Source organism: Nansenia antarctica (assembly GCF_963989245.1).
Source record: "Nansenia antarctica genome assembly, chromosome: 4".
Taxonomy (NCBI): domain Eukaryota; kingdom Metazoa; phylum Chordata; class Actinopteri; order Argentiniformes; family Microstomatidae; genus Nansenia; species Nansenia antarctica.
The window spans coordinates 14,217,300-14,232,378 of NC_137689.1; the positions used below are offsets into that span (position 1 = coordinate 14,217,300).

The following is a 15,079-nucleotide window of genomic DNA, read 5'->3' on the forward strand; positions in this document are numbered from 1 at the left end:
CTTTCATCAAACAATGCAGACTATAAGCAACATCTTCTTTAGGAAATAGTCATATTCATGTTCCTGCTAACTGTGAAAAACCAACGCTTCATTACAGCCAAATACGAAATCCCATACCAGCCAACACTATTGACCTTGTGCCCTCGTTCATCAATCAGTTGGCATGATGACTACTATTACTAGCTACTTTACTTTGCATGAATGGTGTTAGTTGATCACTACGTTCACTAACCAAACTGGCTGGCAGAAATGCTTTGACACCTTTTGTCTTGCACAGGCACAAGCTAACCCAGTTTGTCGAAAGCAAAGACAAAGCTTTCCACTCGTTGTTAGCTAAATTACTTTAACAAACAACCATGCAATCATACATCACCATCCCCATCCTCAGCCCAGCAGAGACACTAGCTCACTGGTTTGGTTGGCTAGTCTGTTAGCTGTACGTCGCTGCCATGCCTGTAACTCGCTCTCTCAAGTTCGTCTAATCACGTTCCGGCAGCGTGCCATGCCATGCTGTGACTGCTACAGTGGACCGGACAAAGGTACACTGACAAAAGTTATAGAAATATTTTTGCTGTGATGGTTTGATTACTGTTGTTGACTGAGCGGGGGACCTCATTTATTTTTTGTGTCTAGTATCTACCCCACAATGCACTGCGCGGCGCGCGTGACCTGCGCTCGTGCTGGATTCTGGTGCTAGAGTGAGAGCGCGGGCAGACAGACAGGCAGACAGACAGACAGGCAGGTGAGTGAGCAGCACAGGCAGACAGGCAGACAGGCAGACAGGCAGGTGAGTGGGCAGCACAGACAGACAGGCGGACAGGCAGGTGAGTGAGCAGCACAGACAGACAGACAGACAGGCAGGCAGGTGAGTGAGCAGCACAGACAGACAGACAGACAGGCAGGTGAGTGAGCAGCACAGACAGACAGACAGACAGGCAGACAGGCAGGTGAGTGAGCAGCACAGACAGACAGACAGACAGACAGGCAGGCAGGTGAGTGAGCAGCACAGACAGACAGGCAGGTGAGTGAGCAGCACAGACAGACAGGCAGACAGACAGACAGGCAGACAGGCAGACAGACAGACAGGCAGACAGACAGACAGGCAGACAGGCAGGTGAGTGGGCAGCACAGACAGACAGGCAGGTGAGGACACAGACCGTTATTTTGGCTACCCTCGAGGGATGACTTGCCCACACAGCACTCTTTAGTGGGTTTTTTGATTCCTTGGGTTTGTAATTCCTGTATCTTTGCACTGTATCTCAAGACTGTGTTCTGAGATTACTCTTCGTACGGTACATATTGTCATAGCTCCATTCGAGAGGTTGAAGAACACGACTAAACTGTGTTTCAGTCAAGAGACATTTTTATTGACTCATTTCATTCATCAATCTAATTTCTTACATTGTAAAGGACAGACAGCAGCATTCTATATGAGACTGAAACGATTAGTCTTAAAAAATAAATAACTTTGTAAGGAAACTTTAACAATAGCATCATACATACCTTCATTGAAGGGATAGAATGCTTTGAAATTTAGATTATTTTCCCTTTAAATACATCCAGGAATGCTATTACATAGTCAGAGGAAACCTGAAAACAAAGTCTGTTGTTTATCTAACGGATAACGAACTCTCTAACTAAGGAGTTGATTGATAACATCAATGTATATTGTCCAATGCATGTTCTAACCCTGCATGTATGTTCTTTGTATATGGGCTACCTAATCTGAAATTATAGTCTCACTGCTATTTGTTTGTTGTTGCTGCATGTTATACAGTACTTCTATTCTAATTGCACCCAAAGAGTGGACTTGACCTTAATCTCTACAACACCAGTTGGAAAGGGATTGTTCAGCCTAGTCTCATGTTTAGGTGAAATATCATGTTACATGCCAACATCTCCTCAGAGATTCTTCAAACAAATACTGTCTATTGGATAGGGTGCTGCTAACTGTTAGCCTGTGCTGCAGTAGCAAAGTGGAGAACAGAGAAGCTTTCACTACTAGCCTATGATGACACTCAGGGTAAGATGGTATTTCACATGAAAATAGGCTGAACCATGCCTTTAACAGAGGACTGGAGACTAATACCTCTCTCTCTATGTTACTCCATATTTAGGAGTGTGTCTCTGCCTAAGATATTTCTCTTGATTCTAAAATAAATGTAGATGTATTACAGTACACACACACCTTACACAGGTCAAGAAAGTGTTCAATTTGACGTCGGTTTGCGGTATCATACAATGTTCTTTACAACTTTAAGAACTGCTATGCCGCGACCAAAGGAATCCAAACGTATTCGATTTTTAAGCTATCCTTTCATAGTGCTTAATAAAGTTGTTCTGGGGAAAATGAAGTATTAAAACATATTTATCATTGAATAATGGTAGATTGTTTGCCATTCGTTGATGAAAGAATCATGGATCACAAAATGTTTACCTACAGCATTCATCATGGCCAATAAAAATAAAAATGAAAAGAAACCAAAACAATGGTAAGAAAAATAAATACAATCTCCTTGTTATTAACATGATGGACAATGTGGTTGCTAAAGTTTTGAATGCCGCAAACTCATTCCAACTAGCTGTGAATATAATATCTACAGTTTAATCAATACACACAATTCAATACACAATTTCACCTTAACCTGTTAAAGTTGGAATCTGACAGTAAAGCTGATTTAAAGGGTTTTGTGTTTTGTTTGAAACATCCTTTCTTAATTAAAATAGCTCTTTATATGAGAGATGTGAGTGTGATAGCATGAGTTTCTCTGTTCCCAGAGAGTTGACATCCAAAACATGCTCCAGTGTTCCAGAAATGTGAAGGGTATTTTAGGTGTTCTCATTAGGTTTTAGAACATGCCTCTCTTTATGAAAACAACTTTTTTACCTTACCCTTGTAACGTCTTTGACCCATCTACAAACAGAAAATGTCTGCTTTTGATTGTCTTCTGATTGTGTACCAGGATTAGAGGTAGAGAGCATGTGCTTAGCTTGTAGTTGACCATAGGTTTGTGATCTGCTGTCATTTGAGTCTAGCTATCTGGGGTGTGACGCATTTTGACAAAGATGAATAGAGTTATTAAACTACTCCAGCAGAATCTCAGCAGGATGTGTGCAAAGGTAATGTGCCTTTGATTAAATGTGTTTGGATGCAAACAGAAACTTCGGATATAGAGAGAGTTGATTTTTACATCCTTTGAGGTAGATCTCTATTGGATAACAAACCTTCAATAGTGGTTTTTAACTAAAGCCATGACATCAAGGAAATAAACAATGAAATAATTAAGTTACTCAATCCAAATGTTCTATGACCATGTCTGCTTCTGGCTAATAGAGTGAATTGCCCAGGCTTCCCAGCTTGTCTGAAGCATGGTCATTAGGTGGTTAGGAAAGGGGTGTATGTTAATTAGTTAGTAGCTAACTAGTGCTTTACACTATTTCCTCTCTTATCACAGCTTCAGCAGTCCTGATAAATGCACTCTGCAGAGACAACCTCTGGCCTCTTAAAAGGGTTGCATTTCTCCAACTCCACTGTCTTCCCTGTGTAGTCAATACACAGCACACTTTGATGGCGCATCCCTAGGCCACATGTCCGTGAGCAAGCAGACCATGGCCCCATTTGCCAGACTGGGCAGGGCAGGTCGCCACAAGGCCGGATGTCCACTGGCCTTAGGTCCTCATCACAGAAGAAGGACAGGGAGCCTGCCCCGTCCCGGCACTCCACGTTCCTGCGAGACCAACCAAAGCCACAGCTCTTGGAGCACTCTGACCACTCCCCCAGGACCCACTCAGCACCCCCAAATGGCAGGATGGCATGCAGTAGGCCCCTGCCCTCAGAGCCAGGCTTGCTGAAAGGCACATCCCTGGGGAGGAAGAAGGTATACTTGACCCGTGGGGGAGAGGCGTCTCCAGCTGTGGACAGGACCTGGATGGTGACTGCCTGGCGGAGGCTCTGGTAACTGAGGATCCGCTCCAGGGTTGTTGAGGAGCCGCTGTATCGGAACACTGCACCTGGAACAGGGATGTCCTGCTCTGCTGTCGACACAGAGTAATTCCCATTCAGGATGTAGGCCCCTCCCTCTGTCTTTAAAGCCAGGTAGTTGCCATCATGCTTGATCCCGCGATGGCTTTTCTGCTTGATGTCAATATTGGTGGCTCCAGCCGGAATAGTCACAATATCGTTATAACCAAATCTGTGAGAAAGACAGAGAAACCTGTCAAGAGTTTGAATTCATCTACAGTGTGTCTGCTAAAGACTCCTTGAACAGCATGTTGATGATGTCTATGAGAAAGGATTAATCCCCAAAACACAGTGAATAATTTGTGCATTTTCATACAAATTCTGCGCAGAAGACATTTTCCTTTACTCACAAGGCCTTATTCATGGATCCAGTGATCTTCCTGCAAGTTGTACCATCACCCCCACATATGCCACACTTGTCCAGCTTTACACTGGATCCGATCACTTGGTCACAGCCTGCTTTGACACACTGGCCCTGGACACAGATGGACGTGGTGTCTGGGCCACATGTAGTGCCATCAATGACCTGTCCACCATGGGGACACATTAGGAGGGAACAGCAATTGAAATCAAATGATTTATTGTATGTTGATGTAGGAACAGATATTTTCAATACATCTTAGGAAAAGCATAGCTTTGGAAAGGATGATTACAATTTAATGATAAATGATGTGCAAACTCCTTAGATGAATCAAAGGATCAAAGTTAACAATTGACTCAATTTGTACCTTGGCTTCAAAGACTTTGAATTCATTGCTGCCTCTTGCTCTGCAAAACAACTTGCATCTGTCCCTGGGCGACACACCATTGTATTTGGGTATCCACTGCTTCACGTTCCCATAGATATCCAGGTAACGGTCACTGTTGTACTTCTCACACTGCTCATCTCGAAAACTCTTACCTGGAAAGAGAAAGATCATGTCACGTCAGTCTTATCCTAGTCTCTTTTGACAGACTTAGGGGACTCTGCACACTCCACACACTCAAGAGTCTGTCAAACACAACTTGTTTAATGGCTATTGGGCAGTCATAAGTGGGTGGGCCACTATGTCCATTTACTGACAGGTCATAGCACCAGATCTCACAAGCGGGCAAATCCTGTTTTAAAATTTAAAAATGTCTAACTTCTAGGTTGGAGCTTCCTCAGGGTTAAAACTTTGTCCACAGTGTTTTCGAATTAGAACCAATCACATTAGATCACTGTTTGGGTTCTCACTCGCATAGTGCCCATTTAAGTAGCCTATAACAGGTGTTGTGTGGGAGAGGCTAGTCTTATTCCTGCGGTTCTGCAAGCAAGTCCGGAAAACTGTGGCTAGACTGCATCACTGAATACTGGCAATTGAATTAGGGTTAGTGATTGTTGGGTTTACCATGATCTTCTTGGCAGGCCTGGATGTTACAGGACTGGTACTTGACTCTCTGGCCCACGCAATAAGCCCCGCCATTCAGTGGCTCAGGTTCAGTACATTCTCTTTGAGAGAACTCCACCCCTCCTCCACATGACCGAGAGCATGGCCCCCAGGGTCCCCACACCCCCCAATCTCCATCCACAGCTTCCTAAAACACAGCCACAGCAGATGATCAGCACCATTTTCATTTGACACTTACTATACTACGAGACATTCATAAACAATACCCAAACTAAGAATGTACAGTATCAATAACATCAATTTACAGTATCAATGATTATTAATACTGTAAATGCCTAACTGACGGTAGTTTATTTCATGCATAATATGAAATGATTTATACATCAATAATGTGATCTCTTAATAATGTGTAGTGACACCCCAGTCATTTGGAACAGTAGCACACCAGTGTTGATAAGAGTTTTTGTTTGGTGAGGGTTTTTTATTTGGCACCTCCTCTGGCATGTCATCGCCTGCAGTCTGCCACGCGTGTAAGTGCCTTCCGTGTGTCTAGCTCCACATACTCAGAGCTCCTGGCATGTGCAAAGATACTGCATTTCATTTCTCTAGGGTTTTTACGAGTTGGCCACAAGAACCCTTCTAACAGCCAGGGTGTCTGAGATCACAAGCTCGCCCCTGGAATAGGACTGTTTTTTAAGGGCTGCACCAAATATACTCTCACTCTTTAAAGAGCTGTACCAAATATACCTTACCAGGCCATTGGATTAACATTTAGAGACCTGAATGAGAGGGGATTGATTATTTTGGGATCCCAAATGAAGCGGCGAGACAGGGGCACATGAGGAGGAGCATTTTATTTTTGAAGATGGGATTGAAATACAGACTGGGCCAGAAGCTTGGCATTGTAGAAAAACACCTATCATGGTCACATACGTGTGGTAAGAGAAACTGACAAACTTGTGAAAGAGAGAAAGTATAGAGGCAGAGAACAAGAGACCCTGCAGGCAAACACTGCTAAAAGCAGCAGTCGGTTGTAAACCTTCTGTAAGGTATTTAAACACGTTTTTCAGAGACCTTTACTCTCAGGCAGGTAATGGCTGTATAATAAATCAGACTGAAGTGACTCAGACAGAATCATCCTCTGTAGCATGCCTACCTCCCTCTCCTGCTGATGAGTCACTGCACAGACACCGCCTTGGCAGGTGGCGTTGGCCCCACAGGGCGTGCCATTGGCCCAGGGCAGACTGCCGTTACGGGTGGTGCAGTGTGGCTGGCCCTCCTCTCGGCACCAGAGCTGGCTACAGATCAGGTCCTCTGGGGCATCTGGGCACTGGGTGAATTCCTCCCCAAAAGCCTGTTGGCACTGCCGGTCCAGCCCATATGTGTGACCTGGCGGCTCCAAGGGCAAAGGAAGGGTCTGCTCTGGGGGATCCAGCAAGCAGTCACCTGGAAGAGGAACATAGACAGCCACACTCATGTAACTTAGTGATATATTACTCATTCACTGACATTTTGGAGGACCCAGACATACTGTATTGTAGGTGTTGTAAGAGGCCTCACAGAGTCAGAAAGAGGGAACACACATTTCTATTCTATCAATCAACTGCAAATGGATGCCAATCCGACCAGGAGTTGACTGTTATGTTTTTGAGAACCAAAACAGGTGTTCACAATTTTAGCGTGAGGGGTTATTTTCGTTGCAGATGTACATTTCATTGCAGAGAGGAACCATGGGCCAGGTACAGATCAGACAATTTAGGAAGACATATTCTCTGCCTTTCTTAAGTTCTCTTTCCTAAAGGTATGGACCGGTATCCCGTTGCTAAGTTGTGTGATAAATGCAGTGAAACAGAATCAATCATTTGATGGGATTTGCTTCAAGTTTTACATTATTGAAGCAGCTTTTCTTTTACATACCATCGAAGGAAGGTGGTGCAACTCTGTTTTAATTGTAAAATATTACATTTTGGTTGTCATCTACATACCAAAATGATACTGGTCTTGGCAAATGTTATTTCAACATTTCTGGTATAGTATGTTGCCTAGTAAATTGTAATTGAATCATTATTTTTTGTAGTAAAATGGCTTCTTTGCTAAATTAAATTCTGCAGCATCAGTTCACTATGTACCTGTGGCAAGGCCAGTAAAGACAACATGTGCTGGGCTACACTCAGTTTCTCTGTGAGAGAAAACAGTTGTTAAACCTGGAATGTGTGACGCACTAGCAGATGAGTCAGAAAACTAGAGAATGCAAGCAAAGACTGAATACCGATGGATATAAATCAACAACCAAAAAATGTCTGCTATTTCGCAACACAGATATTTCCTTGCTTTCGATTTTCACCCTAAAGCATAAAGCGGAGTGTGGAGCAGTGCTCTTTTAGAGACTGCACTAATATAGCATCATCAATCCTAAGATGCCTTCTGCCAGCAATCACAGATGTTTCTGTGTGTGTGTGCGTGTGTGTGTGTGTGTGTGTGTGTGTGTGTGTGTGTGTGTGTGCGTGTGCGTGTGCGTGTGTGTGTGTGTGTGTGATCTGATTACAGTGCTGTGTTTGTCCTGCTATGAGCAGAGACTGGAGACGCACGAGAGGCACTACAGAGAGAGAAGCTTACTCTGCCCAGATTGTTAGTTTTGACACTCTCAGCAAAATTACAAAGTGGTTTTCAGAGACCATAATTAGTGGTTAGGGAGCAAGTTAAGGCAGTGTAGGCATTGTAAAAAGAGAGAGAAAGAAAATAAACTAGTGAAAGGGATATAGAGGGATTTCTCACCACTCTAAGCTCAAAATGACATTCTCTGTGGCAAGTATTCTCTGTGGCAGGTTTCCATTAACTGTATAATAATACCCCGGCCGTTTAGAACAACTGTCTCAAAACAGTTAATTAAAGTTAATGAAACGACAAACAGTTTTTTCTCTGCTCTGGTTTCTCAGGAATGTTTTCCCTCATTCCAAAACCAAATGAAAGCTGGGAACCACATGTTAACCAATAAGAACTAACTGTCAATACAAGATGTTTATGCATAGTGCATTGCTAACCTAACCATGATACCAGCCAATACAGCTGCACATGTAGCACACATACAGCACACCCTTGCGCAGTGGTACATAGAATAGAGATAGAGGTACTGAGATAAATATAGTCCTACCATGTCCATTGTCCAAGAACTCTGTGATATAGCGGGCACTACACGGGGACCACGGTAGGGTCTTGTTGAGGTCAACAAATTCAGATGCCATCATGTGGTGTCCATCAAGGTGACCAAACCATTTTTCACAGTTGATTGAGTCATCATGTGGCATGCTGAAAACATGACCTGGGGATAAAGAAAGAAGCCATGTTTAAGATGAAACATCATTGCTTGCATAATACTAGTATTTTTTTTTCTCCCTGACCCAACCCTCCCCTAAAAGGAACTTTTTATTATTTTTTATTTTTTTAAATGTGCATTATATATATTTTGCCCTACCAAATATATTTTGTTTGTTTTATTAATTTTAACAGTTATTACAAATATATTCCATCTACTAGGTACTTTTGCAGTTGTACATGTTAAGATATTCCATTTTAATTGGTAGAGAGTGGTAGAGATTTCTTTTTTAATTCCACCCCTCAGCTGCTCCTAGCCCATTCCTGATATACCACCCTCTCTCGGTTTCCTTGTGCCATATATTTTTCAATTGTGCTGATGTCTCACATAGTTCCCGAACCTCTCAACTCAACAGCCTACACAGATTTTAAGATAAACATTACTAAGAGTATGATTATGTTGATTAATGACTTGGGTCTCGATGCTAGGGCTGGTTAAGCAATATCTAAAGGAAACCAAACACTTTTCTAACTCTAAGCTAGTTTGGAATATCAAAGAAGCATTTCGTAATATTGTGTACTGTACAGTGTTTTAATAATCGTACTAGCTTCATGACTGTTATTTGTCTTTAGACTGCTCTGCAAAGAAGCTAAAAGACAAAGTTAAAAGACTCGTCCCTTGGATCAGCGACTTATCAAAACAAGAGGCAAGCAGAATAAGCAAGGCCAGTGTTTGTTTTAGTTTTTTTCATGGTGTGTTAACGTACCAAGCTCATGTGCCACTGTGAAGGCTGCCTGGAGGCCATTGTCCTCGATGACAGAACAGCTTCTCTTGGGGTCACACATGGTGCCCACGTCTGTCACCCCCAGGGTCGCACAGGTGTTCAGGCCACAAATATCCTGGAGGGGGAGGGAAATAGAGAGGCATAGCATGAGAGGGAGAGCTTGAGAGGGAGAGCTTGAGAGGGAGAGCTTGAGAGGGAGAGCTTGAGAGGGAGAGCTTGAGAGGGAGAGCTTGAGAGGGAGAGCTTGAGAGGGAGAGCTTGAGAAGGGGAGCATGAGAGGGAGAGCTTGAGAAGTGAACAGAGTATCATACTGGGAAAGAGTACATGAAAGGACAAGGGTTAGAGGAGAGGAAAGGAGTAGGGAGAGGGGGGACACTTTTCAGACACTGATATCCAGACATCGCTACATTTGTTCCAGACAGAGTTTTTTCCCCAAAAAAGTTAAGCTCTTGCCAGCAAAACATATTTGTCAGTGTTTCCATCGTAAAATGAAGCAAATACATGGCAGCCAGCAGACTTAGGAAGAGAGGAAATTTAACTGTGTGGTATCCAAAGCAAAGCACACAAACCTATTGAAACCCTAGTTTGAGTTGCTCTGACAGACAGTTATCTCTTTGACCTGCATACAGCGTAACTTACAAGTACTTACTGTACATTCGAATGACACCTGGGCTCTGGGGAGCCTCAATTAGTATTTTGTGTGGCTTGTCATCTACCGTCCAAGCTAAAGTAACAAGCCCTTTCTTTGGACGGTTGTGTCTTAACCAGGTGCTCATACCTGAGGTGCATTGTTTCCTCTCCTTGTTGCATTTGTTTCTCTATGGTAAATTTAACTTGAGTTGTATGGCGAATTAAACTGAGCTTCACAGTTTGTCAATTTACCTGTCTGGTAAATAAGATGGCAGTGTCATAGTGTTCTGGGTGCCTCTGGCTGATGGGGTTGAAGAGCTGCTGCCAGGTGCAGAAGTTCCTAAGGGCCACTCCTCCATTACTAGAGACCTGAGGCCCCACCTCCTCATCCTCTACCACCAACATCTTCACCACCACCAGGCTCACAGAGTTCTTCAGGCTGGGGTGTTTGTAGATCTGAGCTGCCACTGCCATCAGAGTCAAGACATAGTGCTGGATAGAGGATAGATATAAAAAACAATAACAGTCTGACCAATGTCACACTCAGTGAGTGAGTGAAACAGTTACAATACTTATAAACAGTAGGTCTACTTTGTATTGCCAACATACTCAACACTATCACTTATGGTCTACACTTTCCACATAAATGAAGACCTGACAACTCACGCTCACAGGCATTGAGAGAATCGGCCCAAACATATAAGCCAATTGGACTGAAATGTTTAAACATTTATGTTTTTCTTTCCGTCAATAAAATGGATGGAAGGACCGCATAAACAAACTCTACATGGCTTCTTTTCATTCCCAGATGGTGCAAACTCCAAAACAGCGGGTTGGTGCCAACATTTTATTTACCGTTTTAGATAGACACAGAGGCGGTGCAATAGATAGAATAACACCATACAATTATGTCTTCATTCAAATCATGCCTGGGATTATCATCGGTTGAACTGGCAAATGTCATACCGTCATTTGTTTAAATGTGTACATTTCTATGCATCATCATCAACATATCTTTTGCTTCTCTGAACTAGTGAAAATATCATTAAGTCTTAATTTCCAAATAGGACAAGTCTGTAGAAGAATCAGATACATTAGAATTAGGTCTAAGTTTACCCTTGATTTACCTTGCGCCATAACGTTTTTAAATGTTATTACAATTCTCGAGTGATTTTGTTGTTGACCTGCCAACAGACACATTATCTCTTATTGTGACATGACCCTGGATGCTTAACTTACACCATTAAACAATTTTTTGTTCTTCCTTTAACAAAAGCAGTTTTTCATTCATCTATGGTGTTTTCACATTTCGTGACGTTAGAATTATAAGGTTCTATCTCCGTTTAGGGTAGTTCAGAGATATTGAGCGTCAAAGTTTTTACATTCCAGTATGTTTTGTGAGATGGAACCTTTGTATTTGATTAATTACGAACTAAAAAATGTCAACATTTTAAAAACAACACCACACAGGCATTAATAAACACCTAATGGTTTAGATTATGTAAAAAACTCAATTTGGACAAAAATGGAGATAGAACCTTATAATTCTAACGTCACGATTTGCCGCAAGATTTTCTTTTCAAGAGCGGGCTTTCCCGTCAACCACGGGAAGAGCGCGCGTCACGGTTGTGATAATGTGTGATGATGATATTGCTTAGCTCTGCGCCCTCCTGGCGTCCCTGACAGTGTCATTAACGACTTTCGGGCACTGTATTCCTGCATGGAAAATTAGACTGCTTTGGAAACTGTCGTGCGTAATGACGCGTTTGGACACGAGCCCATCACACTGCGCTGTCATATCGCTGCCAATCATATTTTGTAACATATCAATCATTCTATTTCTCATTCGTATAACATTTATTTTGACTTAGCGAAGTATTATTTTTCATTTAATCATGTCGGTTTGGCCTCACCTTTATTTCGTCTCCATAGAATTGTGTCATAGTAGAATCAGCCACGACCAATGTCTCAATATATCTTGGAGCGGAGACGAAACGTCGCTTGCGCTTCGTTTTCTCAGCATCTTGCACGTGAGAGAAATTGCCTTCGTCTGTGTCCATGAGCCGGCTATCATCCTTCATCTGATCAAAAGCAGTCTTTGAAGTCTTATGTGTATCGGTGAACACTCTCCTTTTTATAACATGCACCTGCGAGATGGATCTCTCTGCTTTTAGGAGACCATTGGATTTGGGTTGAATAAAATATTCATCCCCGTGCGTTATGAACGTCCCTTGAATCCCGTGGCACAAGCTGACAGTGACCATGGAGTCCTGGTCAGAGTCTACTTTCCCTGAGTAGAAACAGCCTGTGAACTCTGCTCCATCCCCCGCTGTCTCGTCGCTAGTGAAGTGTCCAGAACCAGAACCGTTGAGGATCGCAACCAGATGTTTCGCTTTGATGCGCTGAATGCTTAATTTTGGAGTAACGAAGGTGTCATCTGTGTTCAAATTCAGCGTGAAATCCTGACCAAAGGCTGTCAATGTTAAACGTTGTTGCTCTTCGCTCCTTCTCCATAACCGACCGGTTCTCACACTTGTTCTGACGGGTATAATCTCCTCTGACTGCAGGAATACCTCCGAAAGCGCAACGTTAGTTAAGGAGAGGGTTAATAAAGTGATATGCAAAGTTGAACCCATGTTATGTTTATTATACGCACTGTCTAATAAAGAAACGTTTGCATTTAGCAAATGACCTGAAAATGAAAGTCACTGATTAATTCACTAATTAATTAGAATAAACGGCACTCTTTACCCACTAAGATCGAAAACCAAAGCGGTAACAAAATACATTAAATATCCTTCAAACTGATAGGTTATTCTTGCTTATTAGTTGTTATTAGCCTAAATGTTAATTCCTAAAATAGCATTAGAAGCCCGGGCTTGAGACCCATTGCAGCAGACTGAATTAACGGCGGCTGCTCGTGACTGTGGTATTTATACAGGCTTGCTCCTCTAAAACATAAGTGGTTTATTTTTTGATACCCACTCCTGCTGCTCTCTCCTCCCCCTCTTGCGCATAGAAACCCCCCCACCGTAAACCCCAATTGATTGTACCAGGCAGCACGCCCCCTTCAATACCTCCGACACTCTGGACCGAGTACATCAACTGTTGTACATTTCTTGGCTAAAAACCACTGATCTAGAGTATTGCTGGGCTTTCTGTTCAGAGCGAAGCATATCAAAAGCATTACTAAAAGCGCAACTCATCATCAGACAATGTGGACTATTGACAACTGAATCAAATGACCCGTAGACTGTAGGGCCTACAGATTCTAAGCACATAACTAGATGATATAAGAGTTAACTAGGCTGCTGCAGTGACCAAACAGTGCCCTTGCTATAACCTGCTCCCGATGAATGACTTTTAGGCTATCGGTGCATGATTAGCAGGCCTAGTCGCAAATTCTATACAATGTGTGATATATTATTGAATTGAAAACGCACGTGGAATGATAATGGAATACATAAATATGATACTCTTATCAAATCGTTTTTCTAGTAGTAGGCCTAAATGAGAGCATAGTAAGAAATAAAGTTCTGAAATCAATCGGTTATGGTCAGGTAAAATTAGGCTACGCTTAGGCCTATCACAAACTAGCCTATACTTCGTTCGAAAGTTTCAATCAAAATGCCAACTTTTCAATGTTCCAACTCAAACGCATTCACATTAACTTTCATCAAGTCACCAATTTCGATCTCAACTCTATTAAACGGCTATGATGTGTCCTGTGTTTTAACCACACGGTGGCAGTATTGTTTCACAATTCAAATGTTGCGTTGAGATGCATTGTTGTTGTTTTACAATGAAATTCATTCGAATGAAATGCGATTAGGCTAAATAAACGATCCACACGGTTGCAATTTTTATGGAAACATTTTGTACAAATTATTATTAACTGCGCTCTTGTTTTGTTAGAAAATATTCGGGATAGATATAGGACAAATGGACAGTAGCCATACCTAGTCTATCAAAGTTGTATGCGGCCTGTGTGCCACAAGATGTCGCGCATGTATTAGGCCTAGGCTACAGTATGACAAATATATCTTCTTGATACCACAAGGCATCAGTCTCTTATAAGTAGCCTGTGTTCACAGCACTTTTATAATGTTATTTAAAAAGCAAAAGCAGCACAACAAATGAACAGATGGTGTCCAAGTAACCAATTCCTAACTTTTTATTTCACTGATAGCAGCATGTGATGTTGTCCATGGTAAATATAGCCCCACGCAATCAAATAATCATTTAGCTACGTCCTCCTCCACACTGTCAGAAAAGAATGTGAACATGCACGAATCAGACATATACATGATGGTACAGATTAAACTGCATTTGCACTGTGGATAGTTTACGATTGAATACATGTAACAATACAATTACGCACTAATTACGCACTGGTTTAGCCACTAGGTGATTCGTTATGTTGTCCCTGGGGCCATGCATGGCATGCCTTGCCTTTATAATATGTGTATTTTTAAACAAACATTCTACAGATTCCAGAATATATAATAATGTCAGTTAGTAGAGTATAATCAACTGCAAACTATGGCATTAATTCCACGTTATCGCCTTGGATGTTGCGTTGGGTATACGCCGTGGAGGCGGGGTGGTTGCCACGCGCTACACTGCACCGTTCAACCCCAAGAAAGTGGGAGGGAGACCCGGTTATTGCAGTCCGTCGAAGTGATGATGCTTCTACTTACAGAGTTTCAAGTGGTTGCGGTGTAAACCTTGAACTGGGACACATAACCAATGAGCTTTCCCGAGCGCCTCCCCAAAACTCTGATTACAATTTCCTAATGTTTACACATGACGCAAATGCATAAAACCCACAGAAAGCAGCAATCGGCTCAGCAGACAGGTAGAACATGGAAGTGAGTCATATACTGAGGACGGAGGAGCATTTTGCACTGAGAGGATTTACAGCTTCAATGTTTTAAAAATACGGCGCCTTGGATTATTCT

At 42.4% G+C, this 15,079-nt stretch overlaps 1 protein-coding gene across 1 annotated transcript; it reads right to left on the reverse strand.

Moving 5' to 3' along the window:
• Nucleotides 1-3,457: 3,457 nt before the first annotated feature.
• adamts8a (ADAM metallopeptidase with thrombospondin type 1 motif, 8a) lies at nucleotides 3,458-12,754 on the reverse strand (the record flags this gene model as incomplete). Its single annotated transcript, XM_080529067.1, has 9 exons — nucleotides 3,458-4,193; nucleotides 4,372-4,547; nucleotides 4,750-4,922; nucleotides 5,392-5,578; nucleotides 6,548-6,837; nucleotides 8,543-8,710; nucleotides 9,471-9,603; nucleotides 10,371-10,610; nucleotides 12,032-12,754. 9 exons carry the CDS (start codon nucleotides 12,752-12,754, stop codon nucleotides 3,458-3,460), a joined length of 2,826 nt encoding a protein of 941 aa, XP_080385193.1.
• Between the last annotated feature and the right edge of the window lie 2,325 nt (nucleotides 12,755-15,079).